The sequence below is a fragment of the Pristiophorus japonicus genome, chromosome 17, assembly GCF_044704955.1.
Source record: "Pristiophorus japonicus isolate sPriJap1 chromosome 17, sPriJap1.hap1, whole genome shotgun sequence".
Taxonomy (NCBI): Eukaryota; Metazoa; Chordata; class Chondrichthyes; family Pristiophoridae; genus Pristiophorus; species Pristiophorus japonicus.
In genome coordinates, this window is record NC_091993.1 from 44,914,149 (window position 1) to 44,941,495 (window position 27,347).

Consider the following 27,347-nt stretch of genomic DNA (forward strand, 5'->3'; position numbering starts at 1 on the left):
AGGGGATAGAAAGAAATAACTTGTATTTATACAGCACCGCTCACGGCTTCAGGACATCCCAAAGCACTTTACAGCCAATGAAGTCATCATCATCATCATAGACAGTCCCTCGAGTCGAGGATGACTTGCTTCCACGTCAAAGAGTTCACAGGTGTTTCAATGAAGGACCTTAAATTCCACGTCCGAACTAAATCTTGAAGTGTGGGCGATGGCTTATATTCACTGGAATTTAGAAGAATGAGAGGGGATCTCATAGAAACATATAAAATTTTGACGGGATTGGACAGGTTAGATGCAGGAAGAATGTTCCCGATGTTGGGAAAGTCCAGAACCAGGGGTCACAGTCTAAGGATAAGGGATAAGCCATTTAGAACCGAGATGAGGAGAAACTTCTTCACTCAGAGAATTGTGAACCTGTGGAATTCTCTACCACAGAAAGTTGTTCATTAGATATATTCAAAAGGGAGATAGATGTGGTCCATATGGCTAAAGGGGTCAAGGGGTATGGAGAGAAAGAAGCAATGGGGTACTGAAGTTGCATGATCAGCCATGATCATATTGAATGGTGGTGCAGGCTCGAAGGGCCGAATGGCCTACTCCTGCACCTATTTTCTATGTTTCTATGCCTGTGCATGGATTTTTTTAATGTGGTGGCCGTTGCACGCCAGCCACCACACGGGCTTGAAAGAGCTAGGTCTTGGTCCAGTGGCACGGATTAACCAAGACGACCGGAGATCAGCTCTGCTGCACGGGCCTAGTGCGCACACATATTACAGTGTGGACTGGCCCGTGCTGCCCCTGGGCCCTCGCCTCTTCTAGGCCCTGAACTCGGGCCCCTCCTGGGCCCCGATCACATCCCTCTACAATCTCTCGCCGCTGAATGAAGCCAATGAAGTACTTGTAAAGTGTAGTTACTGTTGTATGAAGGAAATGCGGCAGCCAATTTGCGCACAGCAAGCTCCCACAAGCAGCAACTTGATAATGACTAGATCATTTATTTTAGTGATGTTGCTTGATGGATAAATATTGGCAAGGCCACCGAGGATAACTCCCCTGCTATTCTTCCAATTATGCCGTGGGATCTTTTACGTCCACCTGAGAGAGCAGACAGGGGCTCGGTTCAACATCTCATCTGAAAGACACCTCTGACAGTGCTGTACTCCCTATGTACGACACTGGAGTGACAGCCTAGATTATGTGCTTAAGTCTCAGGAGTATGACTTGAGCCCACAACCTTCTGACTCGGCTGACAGTGGGACTAATTGGATATCTCTTTGAAAGCGCTTGCACAGGCTTGTTGGGCCGAATGGCTTCCTTCTATGCTGTACGATTCTGTGAAATAAATCTTCTTTGCGAGCAATTTGTTTGGGACAAAGATTGTGTTACTGAGGGGTACTGATGCCAGGGCCAGGCAGAGAGGGCAAATGTTTTGATGTTGACCTTCGGCATTGTGGAGTCACTCAGGACTATTTGATCATCTGAGTCTGTACCCAACCTTAAAACTATCAATCCCATGCCCAATCAGGAATTATTCATCTGAGCCGTAGTGGATTTTGCTGTGAATCTATATCATATCCCATGACTAACCTTTAGTTTTACTTAAGGCTGATCAGATGTTGTTTCGGCTCACAAGAATCTCTATTTTATACATTTTATGTAAGATATTGTAGCTCTTTCACTATTATAGAAATGTAAAAAATGTCTTCAGTGACTGCTTTCTGTGATTTAATCCACATCGCTGCCGAGTGTGCAAAAGGCCACTTCAAAGCGGGGGAGGCAGGGAGGGGGGGTTTGAAAGTGTAGTAAGTGACTGCGATGTAGGATTTATCACCAGCTGCCAACACTTGGGTTGTCTGGTTTCCGCTCTTGTCCCAACTTGGAGGAAGATGCTCTCCAGTTGTGGGCAGTTTTGCTGTCACTGATTCTAAATTTGAGTTTTGAAACCCTGACTATTATTGCAAGAAGGCAAGGCCGAGGCAGGTAAGGAGTTACACGGTCGTGTAGTAGTGGGGAAGAAAGAGTTAGAGTATGAGATGTTGTGAATCTTGATTTAAGTGCAGCGAGGATGGAGCATGGATGAGAAACATATGGAATGCTGTATCTGCAGTTTGGGAGGGTCGCGAGAGGAACGTTCAGAGTTGCACTGACTGCAGTTCTACTGATAAAAGAGGGGACAAGAGAGAGAGAGATGGCAACTGAGTATTCGGAGGCCAATAGTGGAACAGGGATTACTTACAAGCTCTTGTATCCAGCCCCGGAGAGCAAGAAAGATAACCAAAGTTATCCTTTTCAGCGACTAGAAACGCACAAATCTGAGGCCTTGGTCTCCCTCGCCTGCTGCCACCTCCAGTTTAGCCCAGCGATGCATGTCGATCAACTCCACATTCACCTTCCTCCCCCACCAGCAATTTCTTTCCCTCTCCAGCATCACCAGCCCGTATCTGTCCCCCTCCACTGCCGAAACCATAATCCATGTCGATGCTTCTCTAACGCCCTCCTTCCTGGCCTCCCCACTTCTACCGTTTGTAATCTACAAGAGATTATCATTATTAGACTCATGGACACATCTACACTGAGGTCTGCATCGCTTCCCCCCCGTGCCTTGTCTACTTATTTCCCCCTCCCCTTTCCTATCCCCATGCCATTTTCCCCCCTCCTCTCCTCCCTCCATCCTTCCCTTTCTCCCTTGCCCGGTCTTGTTTCCTCCTTTCCTGCCTCCTCCGTTGGCCCGACACCCTGTGTGCAACAACGCACGAGACCAGCTGGTGCCATATTCCCTGGCAATGATTGGAGCAGGTTTCTGATGGTGCGCTGTGCAGCAAAGCATCGCTGGCTGACTTCCCCACGCACTAATCCAGGGCCACTGAGGCCAATCGTAGTCCCCATAACCACCACACTGGGTGAGACCAGGTTACTGTGCACTGGCCGGGGATGGAGTCTGGGCCGTTCCTGCTCGGTCTGGGTCAGTACCACACCATTTATGCTGTTATGTTTTTATTTGAGTGAGTTAATTTTACTCTGATTCCTCTATGGTATAATTTTAATTAACTATTGGCTGAATTCAGACACTGAAATAATGAAGTGCTCGGAGACAGAAAGAAGCAGTAAGCTGAAAGCTTTATTAAAAAATCTGATGCACACAAGCGCCTGGACTGATTATAAATTGCTTCACCCCCACACTTGTTTCATGTTCATTGTCCCCACTGTACCTACAGGTGTGAGAATCATCCTCCGAAGCCCTGGCCTGGCCCGATAAATGGTAGAACTGCACATAGTGAAAGCTATTCCCTACATTTAAAAACCAATAGTATATGCTGTTGTGTCCCACTTGTTCATGGCTTTCGGTTTTTGATACCGAGAGAGAACGTGCATTTGTCATGAGCTCTACCACTACAGTATCAATTCTCCGACCTGCCCTCTCTCCATGAAAAGCTCCCACCTGAATTTGCCCGTAATGTTTTGTACTTCCCAAGTATCCATCTCCTTCTTAAACGCCACGATTGACATATCCTTGCCTTTGAGAGCTGTGCGCTAACATCCTCACAACTTGTGTGAAGACATTTTCCTGCACTCGCTTTATCCAGCTCAGCTGGAATTCTAAGCTTCTGTCCCTTTGTTCTGGATTCCCTATCTACCCCGTCATTTCCCTTTATTACTTTGAACATCTCGATCTGATATTTCCTTAACCTCCTCATCTCCAGGGAACAATAGTATCTCATTATGGCTTAGTCCCTTCATCGCCTTCCATTCAGGTGAACTGTCGCTGAAGTATAAGAGTAAAGGGGGCTGAAATTGTCTCTTTTCTTAAGGCACTGTTAACACCGGAAATTGGTGGCCACACTGCGGAGTGCAATGGCCGCCGACTTTTCGTGTAATGGCCGCCATTATCAAAATTCCGCACCTGCAGTATCCCGGTGGTGACCCGCTCCACTGCTGCGAGTCGTCCTGAGTGCGCCATCAGAGTGCGCACCGCCAATGTTCCCCGCCCCCAACGGTGAAATTCCGCTGAGAAATTCTTCCTCCCGCCAGGCGGTGCCAAAAGCTGCTTTTTCCCGGCGGTGCAGCAAGGCTGTGGCCTTCTGAAACGGCGGTGCGGCTCCCGTTAAATGGGAAGGGCGCACTGCCACCACCGCCATGTTCGTTTCTGTCGGCCGACTGCCATGTCGGGCTGACAATTATGCCCCCGGGTTTGGCCGGGCTGCCAACAGGCAGCCAGGCACCCCCTCACCCCCTCTTGGATGCCAGGCCGCTGGCCCGGCCAAAACCGTCCCTGGTGGCCCAGTGGGCCGAAGTTTTAAAATCGCGCAGGCGCTCCCCTTTAAGTGAAGGGGAGAGTTGTGGTGACACGGCGCCGTGATGATGTCGTCAGCGTTACGCTGCTGACTGACAGCGGCGGTCTCTACACCCGCCCCTCTCGTGTGCTCACCGCCGTATATCCGCCCCCGTTATGACCGACTTCTGATCCACCTGAAAAACAAAGCCAAAGAGCGGAATTTCGCTCAAGAGGCCACCTCAACCACCGCGGTGGTGAAAACACTACAAACGGGGTGGGAGCACCCCATTTCCAGCGGTGGCCAATTTTAGTTCCAAGATGTTTTACTGCAATTATATCGGGCCCTTATGAGACCACACCTGGAGTATTGTGTACAGTTCTAGTCTCCTTACCTAAGGAAGGATATACTTGCCATAGAGGGAATGCAACAAAGGTTCAGCAGACTGATTCCTGGGATGGGGGGGATTGCTCTATGAGGAGAGATTGCATAGACTAGGCCTATATTCTCTAGAGAGGTGATCTCATTGAAACATACAAAATTCTTACAGGGCTTGACCGGGTGGATGCAGGGAGGATGTTTTCCCCCGGGCTGGGGAGTCTAGAACCAGGGGTCATAGTCTCAGGATAAGGGGTCGGCCATTTAGGACTGAGATGAGGAGAAATTTCTTCACTCAGAGGGTGGTGAATCTTTGGAATTCTCTGCCACAGAGGGTAGTGGAGGCTCAGTCTTTGAGTATATTCAAGACTGAAATCGATTGAATTTTGGATATTAAGGGAATCAAGAGATATGGGGACAGTGCAGGAAAGTGGAGTTAAGATAGAAGATCAGCCATGATCTTATTGAATGGCGGAGCAGGCTTGAGGGGCTGAATGGCCTACTCCTGCTCCTATTTCTTATGTTCTTCCAAGACCATTGATCATCCTTATAAGGTGAGGCGCTCAAAACTAAATGCAATTTAGTTAAACTTTCATCAGGTGTTGATAACATTTGAATTAAAGCAAGTAATTTGCCATTTTAGATTTGATGATTACTTGTGATTGTGTTTTTGCTTCTCTGCTCTCCAGCCCACGATTTTCTCTTCCTTTCACTCACAGTTACAGTCTCCAATGATCTCCTTGTCTCTCTCTTTGTCTCCCTCTCTTAGTCCTTTTCTCTGTCTAGTCCTCTTTCTCGGCCTCTATGTCTTGGTTTCTTCCTCTCCAAGTCTTAGTCGGGAACTATCTGCTAACTGGATTGGTTGCTGGAGCACGTTCTGTAACAGTGCAAATATTAAGCTTTTCCAATGCATAAACTCTCCTGAAATCAGCTGTGATTCCCAGAGACGACCGTGGTAGATTTTTCTCTTTAGTGCCGGGGCATATGAGCTTGGTGGGACGCAAGCTCTTATCGTTAAATCGGGCACAAGTTGCTCATGGCGATGGTCAGAAAATATTGAGCAGTTTGTGCCTGATTGTGATACTGTAATGGCTTCTGCTCCGCCAAGATCTTGGATCCCAGCACTGAAGTGAAAAATCGACCTTTTCAGCCCACTAATTAGCATTAAGGAGCCAGCAAAAATCCCTGGAAGCTGATTGATCCACCCTGGCTCCAGAGATTTCCAACAGCAAGCTTGACCCACACTTCATCTCCCTTGTGAAGATCCAGAATCACATTCTTGCTCGCGAGCTGGGAACTGTCATGTGGCAGCACACTGTGGATCACAGCAACCACCTCACCATTCATCATCAGCAGCACGTCTGTCTGCATCCCTCTGCCCGGCAGTGAGGTGTAACTGAAAAAGTACAGCCCGCACATGGTGCTCGTGAACTTGCCGCTCTCATTGCTGTACGCGTTGCCACGATTCACATTGACCACATCGAAAACAATGGGGTCCTCTGGAACGAGCACGTGCTTCAATGAGGAACGATGCACATCAAACACCACAGCCGAGTCTAAAAAAATACAACAGGTAGATTCAATACGTTAACATGGTATGTTTCATATCTTTTATTCCAAATTGAGAAAGGTGAAGATTAACGTGCAGGGCCGAGCCCAGCTTGTAAACGGGCAGAGAAAATATCAATAGTGTCGATCGGAGGTGTTGCAAAGTGTCGAGGCGGGGTGTAACGTGTCGGGGGGGGGTTAGTGTCGGGGGGGTGGGGAGGGTTAGCGTCGGGGGGGTGGGGAGTTAGTGTCGGGGGGGATAGTGTCGGGGGTTAGTGTCGCGGGAGGGGGGGGTTAGTGTCGGGGGGGGTTAGTGTCAAGGGAGGAGGGGTTAGTGTCAGGGGAGGGGGGTTAGTGTCGGGGTGGGGGGTTAGTGTCAGGGGAGGGGTTAGTGTCGGGTTGGGTTAGTGTCGGGGGGGTGGTGGTTAGTGTCGGTCATGTAAGTGTAAGTTAAGGTAAGCCATTTCTGAACCATTTTTCTTAACTTAAGGGTTAAAGTTCCTTTGTGTCTTTACTAGGTTTCTCAATTGCTGCTCTCCTATTCTGAGACCCTGAATAGGGGAAATGTTAGTTTTTTTCCCCCTCTCAGTTTCCCCTCATCTAAAGGTGCTGCCTTTACTAGGCTTTAGATGCATGGCACTGACTCCTTGACCCCCCCTCCACCGCATGCACAGCCCCTTACTGGGGCACTAGTGCTGGACAATGGAACTGTTCCAATTTCAGGTACCTAGGATCAGCATCAAGCACTTCCAGATCGTGCACAGCACAGCTTGGTGCAGATTAAATCTCCCACCAAACTTGGCTGCAACAAAATACCTCCGTCCCCATCTCACATCCCCCTCTACTGACTCCAGTGTAAAATTTCCTCTCACTTTTCCCACCAGCCACCTGGGCTCTGTCTGATTGACGTCACCAGTTTTGTGCCTGTGGGTTGAGCCCACTGGGAACTGGGTCGAGACTGATCAAACCCATCTCACAGCTCAGCACACACACACATGGGAGTCTTTTATCCTATCTATGTGGGCTGGAGTTAAACCCAGAGGTGAAAGGCTCGTGTCTTTGCCATTGTACCACCTAGTAACCTATTCTGGTGGGTGCAGATACTCAACTGTCGAAGGATGTGACAGCAGGCTCTAAACCTGCCCTCGCCTGACATCTGCACCTCCCAGCAGGAGTCAGTGGATAGCGATCAGAGACAGGAACCCAGGCTGATTTTCCTCGCTCCCATCCCAACCTAGACATCCTGTGGCCAATGTAAGCACCCCTTACTGCTAGTTACACCAGGTCTGCATGTTTCAGTACCACACTGGGTAGTCCATGTCACCCATTGAGTCACTCGGAATTTGTTAATGCTTCTACACACCATCATTTTTGTTCCTATTGTTTTTAGTTGAAACAGTTGACATTCTCTATCTGGTAAAATCTTGCTTTCAGAAGTGTTGACTCACCCTGCCTCCCAGTATATGCAGCTCCCAGCCTGGCTCTCGCCTCGGTGAGCAATTTCAGTGGATTCTGCTGGCCCATTTCTTCATCAGCTGCTCCCTGGAACCAATTGAAAAGTTGGAGTAAAACATTTCACATTTGTTCGTTCCTGATACCACACAGAGCCCTTACCTCGAAGCAGAGCGGGTGTCCTGGTGTGCTGGCCAATATTTATCCCTCAAGCAATATAATTAAAAACAAATTATTTGGTCATTATCACATTGCTGTTTGCTGCGCGCAAATTGCCTGCCGCGTTTCCTACATTGCAACAGTGACTACACTTCAAAAGTACTTCATTGGCTGTAAAGCGCTTTGAGATGTCCTGAGGCTGTGAACAGCACACTATAAATACAAATTCTTTTTTACTATCCCCTGCTCTCGTTGTCCGGCCCCCATTTGTGAAGTGCCTTGGAGCATTTGCTGTGTTACAAGCAACAGTTCAATGCAAAGTACTTCATTGGCTATAAATTGCTTTGGGATGTCCTGAAAGGTGCTTTAAATGCAAGTATTTCTTTTTACCAAAGGGTCAGGCTTTTCAAGATCCTAACACTGGGAGGAATAGGAGAGAGTGTGTGGGAAAGAAAGGGCATAAAGCCTTTCCGCATGCCATGTACCATCTACCCCACATAAATCTTTTACACATAATTACGTGGAGTCTCCCACTTACCGGCTTCCACACACCGTGGACCATCTACCCGATAAAGGACACTACCCAGCTTCTCCAGCCCTAACTCTTTCCAACTTTTGGTGGTGTCCTGAACTGCGGGTTGTTGGTCACCACCTGGATTTCTCAGTTAAATAAAATGGACCAAGCTGCTTTGTCATGGAAGCTGTCCAACCTACTTCACATGAGGAAAGGTTCTGTAAATTATCTCCCATCCACCCAAAGATAAATCAACCAAAGCTCCAGGCTATTATGTCTAAATAACCATCCTACATTATATATCTTTGAGCAGCCGCAATCTTCATGTTTCTTCCGTGGTAGCATCAGTTCAAAAGCCATCGAGCAAGAATTTCCTCGTGAGCTTTTGGGCGTAAAGCATCGCACTGGTGAGTATGGGGTAGGGGGGGGTGAGTTTATGTGGGAAAATTCAGTGTGAACGTTGTACACCCAAAACACAGCACCGCCAACTTTTCATCCATTAAAGTAAATGGACAGCAAACTCGGGCGCCTGATCCTCATTGTCCGATTTTCCTATATACCCTCCACTCATGCAAAGCTTTACACCCAAACACTAAAGGGGAACATCATGTTCCTCGAAGCATTCGAACAACTCCTTCTGTATTTAACCTTCTAACTTTCAGTCCCCTTCCTAACCAGATATTCATCCAGCAGCTTCATAAAGATATTAATTAACAAAAAATATTATCAGTGCTGCTCCATCTACCCATTATTGGACGGGGCAAGAAATTGCATGAGAAGGATCGAGGGTGGGTATTTTGAGGAAGGGTTGATGACGGCAATTTTGAAAGTGAGGGGGAGAGTACATGAGGAGAGAGAACCTTTTACAATGTTGCCTAACATAGGGGAATTGGGTGGTCAGCAGCTTAGTGGGAATAGGACAGAGGGAGCAGGTGTGAGTCCTGCGGACATGAGGGGAGACTGGAACACTAAAGGAAGAGTTGGTTTTAGGGCTAGTGCCGAAGACGGGAGAGGCAGCTGAACAGATGGTCTCAACGTAGTGACAAAGCAGTCCATGAGCTCCTCGCACCTGTTGGAAGTGAGGGTGGAGGAGGCGGAGAGGAGAGGACAGGGGTTTGGGGAGAGGTGGCTGGCAGTGTAGAAAAGAAACTGCGGTTATCTCTGCTCTCCGGGATGATTTTGTTTTTAACCAGGGGCTGTTGCATAGGAAGTGATGTTGGAAAGAGTAAGGGACTGTGGGTGGTGAGGGACACGAGGAGGAGTAGAGGTCACGTGGGATGGCAATAGTGAGGGGTTGGCTGTGAATTTGGGTAGGGCAGTGAAATCAGAGGGAAAGGAAGGTGGTGGTGGGTATTGTCGATTGAAATCACCGTAGGTGAGGAGCTGTGCAGATGCTGGGGGAGGAAAGGAGAGAGAATATCTCGCCCTCAGGTTTGCCAGACATAAACATAGAAACATAGAAAATAGGTGCAGGAGCAGGCCATTCAGCCCTTCTAGCCTGCACCGCCACTCAATGAGTTCATGGCTGAACATGAAACTTCAGTACCCCCTTCCTGCTTTCTCGTCATAACCCTTGATCCCCCGAGTAGTAAGGACTTCATCTAACTCCCTTTTGAATATATTTAGTGAATTGGCCTCAACTACTTTCTGTGGTAGAGAATTCCACAGGTTCACCACTCTCTGGGTGAAGAAGTTTCTCCTCATCTCGGTCCTAAATGGCTTACCCCTTATCCTCAGACTGTGACCCCTGGTTCTGGACTTCCCCAACATTGGGAACATTCTTCCTGCATCTAACCTGTCTAAACCCGTCAGAATTTTAAACGTTTCCATGAGGTCCCCTCTCATTCTTCTGAACTCCAGTGAATACAAGCCCAGTTGATCCAGTCTTTCTTGATAGGTCAGTCCCGCCATCCCGGGAATCAGTCTGGTGAATCTTCGCTGCACTCCCTCAATAGCAAGAATGTCCTTCCTCAAGTTAGGAGACCAAAACTGTACACAATACTCCAGGTGTGGCCTCACCAAGGCCCTGTACAACTGTAGCAACACCTCCCTGCCCCTGTATTCAAATCCCCTCGCTATGAAGGCCAACATGCCATTTGCTTTCTTAACCGCCTGCTGTACTGCATGCTAACCTTCAATGACTGATGTACCATGACACCCAGGTCTCGTTGCACCTTCCCTTTTCCTAATCTGTCACCATTCAGATAATAGTCTGTCTCTCTGTTTTTACCACCAAAGTGGATAACCTCACATTTATCCACATTATACTTCATCTGCCATGCATTTGCCCACTCACCTAACCTATCCAAGTCACTCTGCAGCCTAATAGCATCCTCCTCGCAGCTCACACTGCCACCCAACTTAGTGTCATCTGCAAATTTGGAGATACTGCATTTAATCCCCTCGTCTAAATCATTAATGTACAATGTAAACAGCTGGGGCCCCAGCACAGAACCTTGCGGCACCCCACTAGTCACTGCCTGCCATTCTGAAAAGTACCCGTTTACTCCTACTCTTTGCTTCCTGTCAGACAACCAGTTCTCAATCCACGTCAGCACACTACCCCCAATCCCATGTGCTTTAACTTTGCACATTAATCTCTTGTGTGGGACCTTGTCGAAAGCCTTCTGAAAGTCCAAATATACCACATCAACTGGTTCTCCTTTGTCCACTTTACTGGAAACATCCTCAAAAAATTCCAGAAGATTTGTCAAGCATGATTTCCCTTTCACAAATCCATGCTGACTTGGACATATCATGTCACCATTTTCCAGATGCACTGCTATAACATCCTTAATAATTGATTCCATCATTTTACCCACTACTGAGGTAAGGCTGACCGGTCTATAATTCCCTGTTTTCTCTCTCCCTCCTTTTTTAAAAAGTGGGGTTACATTGGCTACCCTCCACTCCATAGGAACTGATCCAGAGTCAATGGAATGTTGGAAAATGACTGTCAATGCATCCGCTATTTCCAAGGCCACCTCCTTAAGTACTCTGGGATGCAGTCCATCAGGCCCTGGGGATTTATCGGCCTTCAATCCCATCAATTTCCCCAACACAATTTCCCGACTAATAAAGATTTCCCTCAGTTCCCCCTCCTTACCAGACCCTCTGACCCCTTTTATATCCGGAAGGCTGTTTGTATCCTCCTTAGTGAATACCGAACCAAAGTACTTGTTCAATTGGTCTGCCATTTCTTTGTTCCCCGTTATGACTTCCCCTGATTCTGACTGCAGGGGACCTACGTTTGTCTTTACTAACCTTTTTCTCTTTACATACCTATAGAAACTTTTTCAATCCGCCTTAATGTTCCCTGCAAGCTTCTTCTCGTACTCCATTTTCCCTGCCCTAATCAAACCCTTTGTCCTCCTCTGCTGAGTTCTAAATTTCTCCCAGTCCCCAGGTTCGCTGCTATTTCTGGCCAATTTGTATGCCACTTCCTTGGCTTTAATACCATCCCTGATTTCCCTAGATAGCCACGGTTGAGTCACCTTCCCTTTTTTATTTTTACGCCAGACAGGAATGTACAATTGTTGTAATTCATCCATGCGGTCTCTAAATGTCTGCCATTGCCCATCCACAGTCAACCCCCTAAGTATCATTCGCCAATCTATCCTAGCCAATTCACGCCTCATACCTTCAAAGTTACCCTTCTTTAAGTTCTGGACCATGGTCTCTGAATTTACTGTTTCATTCTCCATCCTAATGCAGAATTCCACCATATTATGGTCACTCTTCCCCAAGGGGCCTCGCACAATGAGATTGCTAATTAATCCTCTCTCATTACACAACACCCAGTCTAAGATGGCCTCCCCCCTAGTTGGTTCCTCAACATATTGGTCTAGAAAACCATCCCTTATGCACTCCAGAAAATCCTCCTCCACCGTATTGCTTCCAGTTTGGCTAGCCCAATCTATGTGCATATTAAAGTCACCCATTATAACTGCTACATCTTTATTGCATGCACCCCTAATTTCCTGTTTGATGCCCTCCCCAACATCCCTATTACTGTTTGGAGGTCTGTACACAACTCCTACTAATGTTTTTTGCCCTTTGGTGTTCTGCAGCTCTACCCATATAGATTCTACATCATCCAAGCTAATGTCTTTCCCAACTATTGCATTAATCTCCTCTTTAACCAGCAATGCTACCCCACCTCCTTTTCCTTTTATTCTATCCTAAGTCCATTTGCCTAAGTCCGTGGGCTGATAACTAAGCAAAAAGCTAGCAGGAAATGATCTGATTAATGCTATTGGCTTTGCAACTAAAATTAAAATATTTTAAGATAGAAAAGGGAGAGATATTTGATAAACTAATCACATTTGGAGAGGATAAAACCCCTGGTCAGATGCATATTAAAAATTAGGGTAGAGATAGCAGAGACACAATTACGTATTTATAAAAATTCAGTAGAAAAGGGAATAGAGCCAGAGGACTGGTGGACAGCTGATGTGATTCCGATATTTAAAAAGGGAGATGGAACTATAATAAAGACAAAGAATGCTGGCAATCTCAGCAGGTCAGGCAGCATCTGTGGAGAGAAAGTTGAGTTAACGTTTCGGGTCGATGATCCTTCGTCAGAACCTGTTAGCTTAATGTCAGTGACAGGAAAGTTAATGGAATCTTTGCTCAAAGATGTAACAGAAACTGAAAACATAATAAAGAACAGTAGCACAGATTTCAAAAGGGAAGGTCGTGCTTCACCAACCTTATCGAAGAGTAGGCAAGTGTAGTGCAGTGGATGTAATATATTTGAATTTTCAAAAGGGCTGTGATAAGGTACCGCAAGATGAAGGTAAGACCATGTGGAGTTAGGGGACAAGTAGCAGAATGGATAGCAAGCTGGCTACAAAACAGAAAACAGAGAGTAGGGGTTAAGGGTACTTACTTAGACTGGCAAAGGGTGGGCAGTGGTGTTCCACAGGGATTGCCTTTTACATAAACACCATTTACTGTTCACCATTTACAGAACAATTGGGAAGTACAATTTCAAAATTTGCGGATGACACCAAAGTGGGAGGTATAATTAATACTGAGGACGACTGCGACATAATACAAGAAGACATTAATAAACTTGCAGAATGGGCATGTAATTGGCAAATGATCTTCAATATAGATAGGTGTGAGGTAGTGCATTTTGGTAGGAAGAATAAGTAGGTCACGTATTCCTTGGATGGTGTCTAAATGGTGTCGAGAAGTAGAGCGATCTGGGGGCACAGATACACACATCACTAAAGTGACAACGCAGGTTAATAAGGCCATAAAACAAAGCACCGGGGTTCATTTCGAGAGGGACAGAATTGAAAAGCAAAGAAGTTATGCTAACCTTGTATAGTACCTGGTATTTGACCACACTTGGAGTACTGTGCACAGTTCTGGCCTCCATATTATAAAAAGGATAGAGAGGCACTGGAGAAGATGTAAAAAGATTTACAAGGGTGAGACTAGAACCGAGAGGCTGTATCTATCAGGAAAGACTGAACAGAGAAGAGAGAAATCTGAGTGGTGACCTGATACAAGGTTATGAAAGCGTTTGATAGGGTAGACATGGAGAAGATGTTTTCATTTGTGGAGGAGACCAAAACTACGGGCCATAACTATAAGATAGTCACTAATAAATCCTATAGAGAATTCAGGAGAAAGGTCTTCACCCAGAGAGTGGCGAGAATGTGGAACTTGCTGCTACATGGAGTGGTTGAGGTGAATAGCATCGATGCCTTTAGGGTGATAAGATAAATGCATGAGGGAGAAAGGGATAGAAGGATGTGCTGATAGGGTGGGGGGAGGCTGGTGTGGAACATAAACACTGGCACAGTGGGGCCAAATGGCCTGTTTCTGGGCTGTAAATACTGCGTAAATGTTTTCTGACTCGGTTGACCATTCACAGAACAAAGCAAGCAATAAAGGTTCCAATTAACACAGTAAGATATGAAGAATCCCTTTCAATCCCAGCCAGTTTGAGATTCTTGGTGATCCTGTATATTCATCTACACCAGAAGTTGCAACAAGAGAAATTTAAAGTAACCTCCCTGCTCTTGTAATTAGATATTAAAATAAAATACAGATTTTCTTACAATGTGAAATGTGATGAAAGTCCCTGTTTGCCACAAGGGCCATCTGGGTGAGGGCAAAAGATCAGCCTGGTTTCTGACTTTGATGACTAGTTCGGCCACAGCTAGAGTACTGCGTGCAGTTCTGGTCACCACATTACAGGAAAGATGTGATTGCACCAGAGAGTACAGAGGAGATTTACGAGGATGTTGCCTGGACTAGAGAATTTTAGCCATGAGGAAAGATTGGATATGCTGGGTTTGTTTTCTTTGGAATGAGGAGGATGAGGTGCATAAAATTATGAGGGGCCTAGATAGAGTGGCTAGGAAGGACCTATTTCCCTTAGTAGAGGGGTCAACAACCAGGGGGCATAGATTTAAAATAATTGGTAGGTGGTTTAGAGGGGATTTGAGGTGAAATGTTTTCACCCAGAGGGAGGTGGGGATCTGGAACTCACTGCCTGAAAGGGTGGTAGAGGCTGAAACCCTCACCGCATTTAAAAAATACTTGAATGTGCACTTGAAGTGTCGTAATCTACAGGGCTATGGACCAAGAACTGGAAAGTGGGATTAGGCTGGATAGCTCTTTGTCGGCCGGCCCGGACACGATGGGCCGAAATGGCCTCCTTCCGTGCTGTAAATTTCTATGATTTTATGATTAAACAGTGACTCCCTGTGGAGCAATGTAGGCATATGGACATCGGGTAAGGACACAATCGAGCTCGGCTGTGATGCCCCCATGACCTGACACTCACTGCCTGAGCCCACACACGGGTGAGTCCCAGAGGGCGGCTGGTATCATGGCAACATACCCACCACCTTTAGGACAGAAGGGAGGACATTTCAAAATTTAGTGGACATTTTCTTTGCACTCATTGTGGATGCATATCAGGAAATTGGACACCTGATCCAGTGATATTCATTCCATCAATTGTAATGGATAGAACGTGACATATGGACACTTGTGGGAGAAAGGAAGGGAGAGAAATGGGAGACACAGAGAAGAGCGACAGAAGGATAGACCGAGAGAGGAACAGGAGGAAAGAGGCAGGGAGGGAGGCACAAAGGGAGAGAGATAGACACAGTGACTGAGAGAAGGGACATAGGCACAGAGAGGAGGAGATACAAAGAGAGACAGAAAGAAATTGTGGGAGAGGGAGAGCCAGCAAAAGAGAAAGGAGGTGGGAGAGAGACACAGCAAGAGGGTGAGACAGAAAAACAAGGAGAGGCAAAAAACTGAGATTCAGAGAGAGGGAATGAAAAGAAAGAAAAACAGAGAGAGGGACAAAGAGAGATAGACAGATACAAAGAGAGACCGAGAGGGAAAGAGTACGAGAATGTGACGGCAGGGAGAGACACAGAGAGAGAAAGAACCATTTGGTGCACGACAGAAGGAGAACTAAAGTAATTAAGAAATACATATAATTAATGTTCCATCCTTACCAGAAAATCTTCCAGATCATTTTCCAAAGCGCTAGTCCGATGGATGCAGTGAAGCAGGATCATGCACAGCAAATTCCTCTGAAATAAAATAAACAAAAATTTTAAAATTAGACAGAAGGAACGGGATGTGTAAAACATTGGTACAGTCATTGGAACTTGCACCAACCAATCCAAAGGAATCCATTCCTAGTGCCTTTAGGATAACACCTGCTTTCTCTCTCAACTTCTTTCTCAACTTGGCTTTGCTGACACTCTGCTTGATCTCCAGGTCTTATGGTTTATAACTTTGTATTTCTGTAGCGCACTGTTTTCTTATACTGTCAGAGAGGGGGCTGTCCCATTCTGACAAGGTCTTGCCCCTTCCTTCAAATTAAAAAAAAAGTCATGCAAGCAGCAACCCAGCACCCAATGTCATTCATGGTCTTGATAAACACGAGTGTGAAAACCAAAATATGTTATGCACATCTCTGACAACTCAAGGTGCTGTCTCCAATGGCAACCAAGGGTCATCCGGGAAAGAGTGAGTCATTTTCACCTCATGCATGCACACACACATCATTGTATCACAATCACACTATCGCACCCATCCTGAGGCCTTGTTCCATGATCCTTCGCTCAACTATAGCTTCCAGTTTCTCTGTCAGAACCATTCTTGTCCCTCATTATCTTTTCAATACTACTATTGCTCCTCTGAACTCTCCTCACTTGTTCCTCCTAAGTTCCAATTACCTCATCCCACATACTCTTTCTCCTCCCTGCATGCTCACTGTGCTGAAATCCTGGCTCGTCACACTATCTCCGACTCTTAACTCATGCTTTCCCTGGACCTCAGAACTGTGGAACTTTTTACCTTCCTCAATCTCCTCTTCCCCCTACAGCCTTTCAAAACCCAAATATTGTGAATGCAAATCTGTGCTTGATCAAACTCATCTTCTCTCCTACTCTTTTCAGCCTTGGTGATGCTCAAATTCTGTTATTTTTAATTGTATGGACTAACCCATTCATCTCTTGATTTCTCTGTGCTCTGTTTCAGTCATGAGTATATCTGGGGACTTGTGAATGCATTTACTTGTGCAGTACAGATATTGGAATCAGATCAACATGCTTCTCCTCATGACTAAAGCCTTGATTCCCTGGCATCTTCTTAAAGAAAGAAAGACTTCCATTTGTATAGCGGCTTTTACAACCTCAGGATGTCCCAAAGTGCTTTACAGCCAGGACGCCAGGGAGAACTCCCCTGCTCTTGTTCAATATAGTGCCATGGGATCCACCAGAGTGGGCAGATGGGGGCCTCGGTTTAACGTCTCAACCGAAAGATGAATCTTAACGAATCTCTTCTACACCCTTTCCATGGCCTTAACACCCTTCCTAAAATAAGCTGCCAAAACTGGACACATTGGGCTAGAAATTCCCCAGCCTGTCGTTATTTGATAAATAACATAATTTTTGTGAAAAAATAAGAGTAAAAATTTTGCCATTTTTTAACGAGGTAAATTTGGCCACAAAATACGCTTGTTGTTAAAAAAACAGCGTTGCATGAGGATTCGAGGCAGAAGCCGCGATCTCGTCAACTTTAGCCCGAGGCCTATCAACGGCAAAAATACAGGCCTTGGGAGGGAAGAAAACACACAAAAAAATTGCAAAAAAAAAATCACAAAACATTTACAAGACCCTTAAGAATTTTGCGGTGCGATATTTTTTCGCGTTGCATCTTGCCAATCCGCTTTTGGCCAATGTTTCGAAACCGCCATTCGTAACCTTTGGGGAATTTTGTGAAGTTTGTTTTAACAACAAAAGAGCTCTTTTAGCGTGAAAAAATCGTGTTAAAACGTGCGATGGGCTGGTGAATTTTGAGCCCAACTGGGAAATAACCTATGATTTATACAAATTTGGTTTTACCTCTGTGTTTGTGCTCTATACCAAGGGTTCTCAACTTTCTTGCTTTTGAGGCCTCCCTCCTGTGTTATAACAGTTCCACGGACCCCCTGTAACACAATGCAAATATTTTTCTCTATAAAAATGAGTTATACAATTGAACAGATATATTTATTATTTTTGTTTTACTTAATGTGACTAGAAGATTGATCGCATAACCTCCAGTGCGGTTCTGAGGGATTGTTTGATTGCGAAAGGTTGGAGACTAGAGACAAGAAGTGAATGACATGCTTTTGTGTTCTGCCAACAGGGTGAAGGAGGTCTTAAAGCCTTCCTTAATATGCACCGTTGGACACACTGGTGTTACTGAATGAAGATATGCTTCTCTATACAGATAGATTGGTGGATTTCAATGCACTGCTGTTTCGGGTCTAATTAACTTAAGGTAGCAGGGAATTCAGGCAACAATCTTAAGATATGCATCAAGTTCTATCATGGGTGTGAACGAATCCCACAATGCTTGTGATATTTAGAGTCATATTTTTGAATGAGCAAAACTACCTCTAATATATATACAGTTGTTAAGTCGTTTTATGACACAGATGATTTAAAACCGATTCAATGCCAAGATTGTGTTAAGGTAGCTGATCTCAGCCTGGGTGGCACTTGGGGTGAGATGATTAGCTTCAGCAACCCCTGTATGAAGGTCAGTTGAGACCTGCTATGCAGCTGTGGTCAAATAGGTGCTGACACACGCTGTCTAGGTTCACATATGAAAAATGCATACTTGAATGAAGTTTCAGAGGGCAACTGATATCTAAGAACCATAATGGGCTCGACAGGCCGAACGGCCTCCTTCTGTGTTGTAACCATTTTATAATTCTATAACAATGCAAGAAGTCAACATCTTGGGCAAGGGAAATTCTAATCATGTAACCCTACCCCCTTTAATCGTTAACAGGAAATTAGATTTAATTTTATTTTTCCACGACAGTACCATCAAGCCCAAAACAAACTGACCCAGGATGTGACCCGCAGCAGGCCCTGAAGCCCAGCATTACTGGCACCCACCGGAGTGAGTGGGTGGGTGGGCGTGAAGAGGAAGCTCTCCTTTGGTGACTCTCTTCTTACTGCTGGTTATTTATTATTCACTAGCTGCTGCTCCTTACCCAATGAATTGAGGAAATCCGCCATCTTTTTGATGCTGCTGATGATAACCTCAATGTACTCCTTGTCAGCCCAGGCCTGATGTGTCTCTCTGCACCGGATCGCCCTGCCCCACCGTGTCTAGAGCATGACCTCTCCCCACCCCACCCCACCTGTAATCGCTGTGCTGATTGGCTTCACATCACATCAATGGCAAACATTTAAAGATCACATGGATGAACTTCAACAATTGTACATCCCTGTCTGGAGTAAAAATAAAACGGGAAAGGTGGCTCAACCGTGGCTAACAAGGGAAATTAAGGATAGTGTTAAAGCCAAGGAAAAGGCATATAAATTGGCTAAAAAAAGCAACAAACCTGAGGACTGGGAGAAATTTAGAATTCAACAGAGGAGGACTAAGGGTTTAATTAAGAGGGGGAAAATAGAGTACGAGAGGAAGCTAGCAGGGAACATAAAAACTGACTGCAAAAGCATTTACAAATATGTCAAGAGAAAAAGATTAGTGAAGACAAACGTAGGTCCCTTGCTGTCGGATTCAGGTGAATTTATAATGGGGAACAAAGAAATGGCAGACCAATTGAACCACAATTGAACCACTACTTCGGCCGATAAATCCTCAGGGCCTGATAGTCTGCATCCCAGAGTATTTAAGGAAGTGGCCCGAGAAATAGTAGATGCATTGGTGGTCATTTTCCATCATCCTATCGACTCTGGATCAGTTTCTATGGACTGGAGGGTAGCTAATGTAACACCACTTTTTAAAAAAGGAGGAGAGAGAAAATGGGTAATTATAGACCGGTTAGCCTGACATCAGTAGTGGGGAAAATGTTGGAATCAATCATTAAGGATGAAATAACAGCACATTTGGAAAGCAGTGACAGGATTGGACCAAGTCAGCATGGATTTATGAAAGGGAAATCATGCTTGACGAATCTTCTGGAATTTTTTGAGGATGTAACTAGCAGAGTGGACAAGGGAGAACCAGTGGATGTGGTGTATTTGGACTTTCAGGAGGCTTTTGACAAGGTCCCGCACAAGAGATTGGTGTGCAAAATCAAAGCGCATGGTATTGGGGGTAATGTACTGACGTGGATAGAGAACTGGTTGGCAGTCAGGAAACAGAGAGTTGGGATAAACGGGTCCTTTTCAGAATGGCAGGCAGTGACTAGTGGAGTGCCGCAGGGCTCAGTGCTGGGACCTCAGCTCTTTACAATATACATTAATGATTTGGATGAAGGAATTGAGTGTAATATTTCCAAGTTTGCGGATGACACTAAACTGGGTGGCGGTGTGAGCTGTGAGGGGGATGCTAAGAGGCTGCAGAGTGACTTGGATAGGTTAGGTGAGTGGACAAATGCATGGCAGTTGCAGTATAATGTGGATAAATGTGAGGTTATCCATTTTGGGGGCAAAAACACGAAGGCAGAATATTATCTGAATGGCGGCAGATTAGGAAAGGGGGAGGTGCAACGAGACCTGGGTGTCATGGTTCATCAGTCACTGAAAGTGGGCATGCAGGTACAGCAGGCGGTAAAGAAGGCAAATGGTATGTTGGCCTTCATAGCTGGAGGATTTGAGTATAGGAGCAAGGAGGTCTTACTGCAGTTGTACAGGGCCTTAATGAGGTCTCACCTGGAATATTGTGTTCAGTTTTGGTCTCCTAATCTGAGGAAGGACGTTCTTGCTATTGAGGGAGTGCAGCGAAGGTTCACCAGACTGATTCCAGGGATGGCTGGACTGTCATATGAGGAGAGACTGGATCAACTGAGCCTTTATTCACTGGAGTTTAGAAGGATGAGAGGCGATCTCATAGAAACGTATAAGATTCTGACGGGACAGGACAGGTTAGATGCGGGAAGAATGTTCCCGATGTTGGGGAAGTCCAGAACCAGGGGACATCGTCTTAGGATAAGGAGTAGGCCATTTAGGACTGAGATGAGGAGAAACTTCTTTACTCAGAGAGTTGTTAATCTGTGGAATTCCCTACCGCAGAGAGTTGTTGATGCCAGTTCATTGGATATATTTAAGAGGGAGTTAGATATGGCCCTTACGGCTAAAGGGATCAAGGGGTATGGAGAGAAAGCAGGAAAGGGGTACTGAAGGAATGATTAGCCATGATCTTATCGAATGGCGGTGTCGACTCGAAGGGCCGAATGGCCTACTCCTGCACCTATTTTCTATGTTTCTATGTCCGTCCAAACCGCGAAATGAACCGAACAACCTGATTGGCCACAGCTTGCCGAGTGGTGCGAGTTAGGCAAAGATTATTGGTCAGGAAGGCGGCGGATTGAGATGACGGATGAAACAAGAGTCTCTCTTGGTTATATTTGGCGAACACCTTGAAACCTTCTCACGGACCCCGGTTGAGAATCCCTGCTGTATACCCCATTTATAAAATATGTGTACCCATCTGCTCTTCTTTCCTACAGCTTTATCTCCTATTTTTAAAGAATTATGTATCTGAATCTGCAAATCTCTGCCTCTTTACTTTAGATTTCATCTTGTATCTATTTACAACATCTAACCCTTGTCCTCCAGAATACCTCTCCATAGCTAACCATACTCTCTCATTTTGTGGCATCTGCACATTTTGATATTGTCTTCTCTGCACCCAAGCCCAGATCAGTTATATTGAGAAGAGTAATGATCCCAACAAGGACACCTGGGGAAAATCCAGTCCAAAAAACATCCCTTAACCACAAACAACACTGTTTTCTGTTCTTTAACTCACGTTTTATTCATACTTCTACATTAATACCATGGTCTGGATTTTGGCTTTGATGTTTTTGGGGCGGTAATGGCGGCGGGACGGTAAAGTTAGCGCCCGGGGACAGTTTGCGCCTCGGTCATCAAAATTGGGCAGCTGGGCCCTGAGTCAGGGGGCACAGCACTAAGGGAGGCATTGTACACCTCTCTTTGGCGTTAGCATGGGAAAATCCCGAGCTAAAGAGCCGGGCCGGGAGCGTCCGAGAGGCACCTGGGGAGAAACAAAACTTGGAAAAAACCCACAGATTCCCAATACATAGCCCGCGCCACCACAACATAAATCGCAAAAAAAATTAAAAGACAAAACGATCGCACTTACCTTAGCACTGCATTACTTACCTCTCTGCAGTCGGTATAGTTGCACCGCCCGATTTCCCGGGCAATCACTGCAGGGCGCGTTGCGGGTCGGGCGGGAGTCAAAAAGCGTGCCGGTGTCGCAACCAGATGCGTTGCAGCTCTTCTGAGTGGTGCTGCTCCGAGCCGCCACAAAACCGGTGACAAAAACTCCGGCGGGGTGCTGGAGGCTGACCGCCCGCTCAGAAGACCTCACCGCCACCATTGTTGCCCCTAGCCAAAGATGGGCAGAGGAAACGCTACAAGGACACCCTCAAAGCCTCCCTGATACCGTGCTACATCCCCACCGACACCTGGGAGTCCCTGGCCAAAGACTGCCCTAAGTGGAGGAGGTGCATCCGGGAGGGCGCTGAGCACCTCGAGTCTCGTCGCCGAGAGCATGCAGAAACCAAGCGCAGGCAGCGGAAGGAGCGTGCGACAAACCAGTCCCACCCTTTCCCCCAATGACTATCTGTCCCACCTGTGACAGAAACTGTGGTTCTCGTATTGGACTGGTCAACCACCTAAGGACTCATTTTTAGAGTGGAAGCAAGTCTTCCTCGATTCCGAGAGACTGCCTATGATGATGATGGGTCGAAAAACGGAGTGCAAAAGGACCAGAAAATCTGCCGCTATGTGCCTTAATTTTATCAATAAGCTTCCTTTGTGGCACCTTATCAGATGCTGTCTCAAAATGCATTCTCACAGCATCCACTGCATTTACTTTATCAATACTGTTCATTGAACTCCATTCAATTTCTCAGGCATGACGTGCCTTGTCCAAATACTACTGACTGTCCTTAATTATCCAATGTTTCTGGCTCTGTTGTTCCTGCACCTTTCTGATTGATCTACATACCTCTTCCTGCATCTCCTGTCCACTGTTTGGGTGTCTAATATACACCCAACAGAGCAGTAGTTCTCTTCTTAATCCTTAATTCTAACCAAGTAGATTTAGCTTTTGTACCATCCCCTATATTACCTAGTTCTGTAGTGCCACCTCTGCTCCCCGAAGCTAAACACAGGCCTATGTTCTACGATGTGATGAAATCTTTGATTAATATCGCCACCCATCTTCCAACAGCATTTCAAGGCTGAACTCCTCACTCTCATGATAGTTTGCACACCACAGGGTTCTTTCTCACTGACTAATCGTTCACCAGTAAGCTCAAATTTATACTGTCTTCATTCACAATGTGTCCCGACTGCCACAGGGAAAAACAGCTGATCACACCACCTGTGCAGTCGATTCATTAACCAATTAGCAACTCGAACTAGCCCACAGGTAAGACACAAATAAAGGAGGCCATCAGCCGGTCCAGGCAGCGGGCGGTCGTTCAACCCGACTGCCTGCCTCTCTTCCGCGGTTACATCCGAGTCAGGGTGTCCCTGGAGATGGAGCACGCGGTGTCCATCAGTACGCTCGCGGCCTTCTGCGAGAGGTGGGCGCCAGAGGGACTGGAGTGCATCATCACCTCCGGCAACCAAATTTTAATTTGATTAAAGGTTTTCGTTTTTAAAAAAAAGACACCAATAAACAGATGTAAAAATGAAGTAAATTAAACTAGCATTCAAAATACAATAAAATAAATAAAAATGTCATTACTTGTGCCCCAATCACTCCAGGTACACTTCACATTCTCTCTACCTTTCACACTCTACAACAACAACTTGTATTTATATAGTGCCATTAACATGGTGAAACCTCTCAAGGTGCTTCACAGGAACGTAATCAAACAGAATTTGACATCGAGCCACATGAGATATTAGGGCAGATGACCAAAAGCTTGCTCAAAGATTTTAAAGAGCATTTTAAAGAGGAAAGAGAGGCGGAGAGGTTCAGGGAGGGAATTCCAGAGCTTGGGGCCTTGGCAGCTGATTAAAATCGGGGATACTCAAGAGGCCAGAATTAGCGGAGTGCAGATATCTCGGAGGGTTGTGGGGTTGGAGGAGATAACAGAGATAGGGAGGGGCGAGGCCTTGGAGGGATTTGAAAATAATGAGAATTTTAAAATCGAGGAGCCAGTGTAGGTCAGCGAGCACAGGGGTGCTGAGTGAACGGGACTTGGTGCGAGTTAGGGTACGGGCAGTAGAGTTTTGGATGACCTCAAGTTCACGGACGGTAGAAGTTAGGAAGCCGGCCAGGAGTGCGTTGGAATAGTCAAGTCTCGAGGTAACAAAGGCAGGGTTTCAGCAACAGATCAGCTGAGGCCGGGGTGGAGTCAGGCGATGTTACCGAGATGGAAATGGCATGGACATGTGGTTAGAAGCTCATTTCGGGGTCAAATATGATACCAAGTTTGCGATCAGTCTGCTTCAGCTTCAGACAGTTTCCAGGAGGAGGGATGGAGTCGGTGGCTAGGGAAGTTTGTGGCGGGAATCAAAGACAATGTGTTGGATTTGAATGGGGAAGGCGGGTTAGGGCTGGGTGGAGGGGGGGGCGGGTGCTCCAATGCTGGCTGGAACCCAAGCGAATGCGTTTCCCGCATGGGCCTGGTCAACTTCAACGGCAGGGCCTAATTTACACCTGAAGCCCATGTTTTCCAAGCACAGACAGCCAGATGGGGCTGGTAGGCCTGAGACACGAGGCCACGCAGAGGAGGGTGGGATCAGGTGGGTGGGGGGGGGGGGAAGAAAGATCGGGGCTGTCGAGCGATCGGGTGAGAGGGAAGGAAGAGAAGAGAAGATCGGGGCCGGCCGCGTGCTCATCGGTGAGGGGCCGGGTGGCGAGAGAGGAATGGGGCCAGCTTGAGGATCATCGGGGAGCGTAGGGGGGGATTCTGGGAAGGCAATCGGAGGCCTCGTGGGGGGGTTCTGATCATGGGGGTGGGCTAGGCAGGGACCCTGGATCTGGGAGGTAGGCGTAAAGACACTTACCTCCTGGATTCAGCGGTCCTCGCCTTGCTGTAACTGGTGGGTTTACGAGGTTTACAGTTAAAAACAAGATATAAGTTAAAGAGACCTTCAGCCTCATTGTAATATTTAAATTGCCGTTCCACCTCCTGTGAGCGGGTTGGTTCCCCCGCGCCTCCGTTAAAACCGGGTGGCAGTTTGGAGATGGGCTGATGTTGTGATTCTGATTTTTAACAATTTTACTAATCCCACGCTCCAAATCCACTCATTTTTTCAGGTAAAAATTCCCCCAATGGCTTCAGTCTTCCCAATATTTAGTTGGTGGAAATTTCTGCTTACCGCACAAGCAGTCTGCCATAAGAACATAAGAAATAGGAGCAGGAGTAGGCCATGCTGCCCCTCGAGCTTGCTCCGCCATTCAATTATAATTAGGTAGAGTCAACATGGTTTTATGAAAGTGAAATCATGTTTCACAAATCTGTTGTAGTTTTTGAAAATGTCACTAGTAGGATGGATAAGGGGGAACCAGTGGATGTCGTGTATTTGGATTTTCAAAAAGCATTCGATAAGGTGCCACACAAGAGGTTATTACACAAAATGAGTACTCATGGTATTTGGGGTAATATATTAGCATGGATTGAGGATTGGTTAATGAACAGAAAACAGAGAGTCGGAATTGACAGGACTTTTTCAGTTTGGCAGGCTGTAACTTGTGGCATACTGCACGGATCATTGCTTGGGCCTCGGCTATTTACAATCTATATTAATTACTTAGATGAAGGGACTGAGTGTAACGTATCCAAGTTTGCCGATGATACAAAGTTAGGTGGGAAAGGTAAGCTGCGAGGAGGACACAAAGAGACTGCAGAGAGATATAGACAGGTTGACATGGCAAGAACATGGCAAATGGAATACAAAGTGGGGAACTGTGAAGTTATCCACTCTGGTAAGAAAAACAAAAAAGCAGAATATTTGTTGAATGGCGAGAGACTGGGAAATGTTTACATTCAGAGGGACCTGGGTGCCCTTGTACATGAGTTACAGAAAAGTAACATGCAGGTACAGCAAGCAATTAGGAAAGCAAATGATATGTTAGCTTTTGTTACAAAGGGATTAGAGTATAAGAGCAAAGAAGTCTTACTACAATTATACAGGGCATTGGTGAGGCCACACCCGGAGTACTGTGTACAGTTTTGATCTCCCTACCTAAGGAAAGACATACTTGCCATAGAGGGAGTGCAGCAGTGGTTCACTAGACTGCTTCCTGGGATGAGGGGATTGTCCTGTGAGGAGAGATTGAGTAGACTCTTCTTGGGCAATCCCCCGGAGTCGAGGATGACTTGCTTCCACACTAAGCTGAGTTCTCAGGTGACTGATGAGACCAATGCGGGACCTACAGTCTCTGTCACAGGTGGGGCAGACGGTGGTTGGAGGGACGGGTGGGTGGGGTGCTTGGGTTGCCGTGCGCTCCTTCCGCTGTCTGCGCTTGGCTTCTGCATGCTCCCGGTGAAGAGACTCGAGCTGATCGGTGTCTTCTCGGATGCTCCTCCTCCACTTTGAGCGGTCTTGGGCCAAGGATTCCTTAGAGTCGGTGTTGCAATTTTTCAAGGAGGCTTTGCTAGGCCTATATTCGTTAGAGTTTTGAAGAATGAGAGGTGATCTAATTGAAACATATAAAATTCTTAAGAGGCTTGGCAGGGTTAATGCTGAGAGAATGTTTCCCCTGGCTTGAGATCTACAACACGGGGTCAAAGACTCAGAATAAGCGGTCAGCCATTTAGGACTGAGATGAGGAGAAATTTCTTCACTCAAAGGGCTGTGAATCTTGGAAAAATACTATTTGGGTATTTTATGCAATGTTCATGTAAAGTTTCTGTTAATGTGGAGTCAAACATTAAAATCTTTATTTTCAACGTTTTGTGTTCTCGGACAGATTTGTGTGCACATTTGGAAGTGGTTTAGTGAGTTACCGTGACTGGTGAGACATAATGGTACCTCCGCAATGGTGATGAGTGTGAAAGGAATGGCTTGGGCATTGTAGGGATGCTTTATGGTGTCGGTGTGGGGTGGTGTCAACCTGGTGCATCATGTGGCAGTCAGGGTGTACAGTGTCAAGTGAAGTAAATGTGGCCATGGTGAGGCCATCCCTGGCCTCCCGGGCAGCAATATGCTCTGGTGCTGATGCCCTATGTCCTGTGCAGCATCAGTTAATTGCGGAGAAGTTTGGTGTTGTAGTTAGTGTTGCTGGTGTGCCTGGTACTGCTGGTGTTGGGGCTGATCGTGGTGGGATTCTGAGGCCCAAGGTGAGAGAGTATAAAGGGCACCCATGCTGATGGAATAGATGGTAGGTGAAGTTGAGATGACAGAAGCAATCTGTCAATGGTGAGAGCAGTTGTTCCAATGAGGTGACACTGTATAGAGAGTTTGCTCCAAACACTTGCACCCTGCATAATGCAGTAACAGTTTCTGAGCTTGGAAATTGAAGAGCTGTGAAGTGGGAGCTTTTATAGCACATTTCAAACTGTCAAGTAATCA

The 27,347-nt window shown here is 46.2% G+C and overlaps 2 protein-coding genes across 4 annotated transcripts in view; one reads left to right on the plus strand and one right to left on the minus strand.

Annotated features, from left to right (window-relative positions):
• Window positions 1–27,347, plus strand: part of mthfs (5,10-methenyltetrahydrofolate synthetase (5-formyltetrahydrofolate cyclo-ligase)) — a 149,227-nt gene that overhangs the window by 110,021 nt on the left and 11,859 nt on the right. The window lies entirely within an intron of this gene.
• LOC139228172 (complement C1q-like protein 4) lies at window positions 3,100–16,079 on the minus strand. The gene is made up of 4 exons (XM_070859357.1): window positions 15,985–16,079; window positions 15,819–15,896; window positions 7,646–7,739; window positions 3,100–6,205 (listed from the first exon to the last, which is right to left on the minus strand). Exons 1-4 carry the CDS (start codon window positions 16,000–16,002, stop codon window positions 5,814–5,816), a joined length of 582 nt encoding a protein of 193 aa, XP_070715458.1. The 5' UTR covers window positions 16,003–16,079; the 3' UTR covers window positions 3,100–5,813.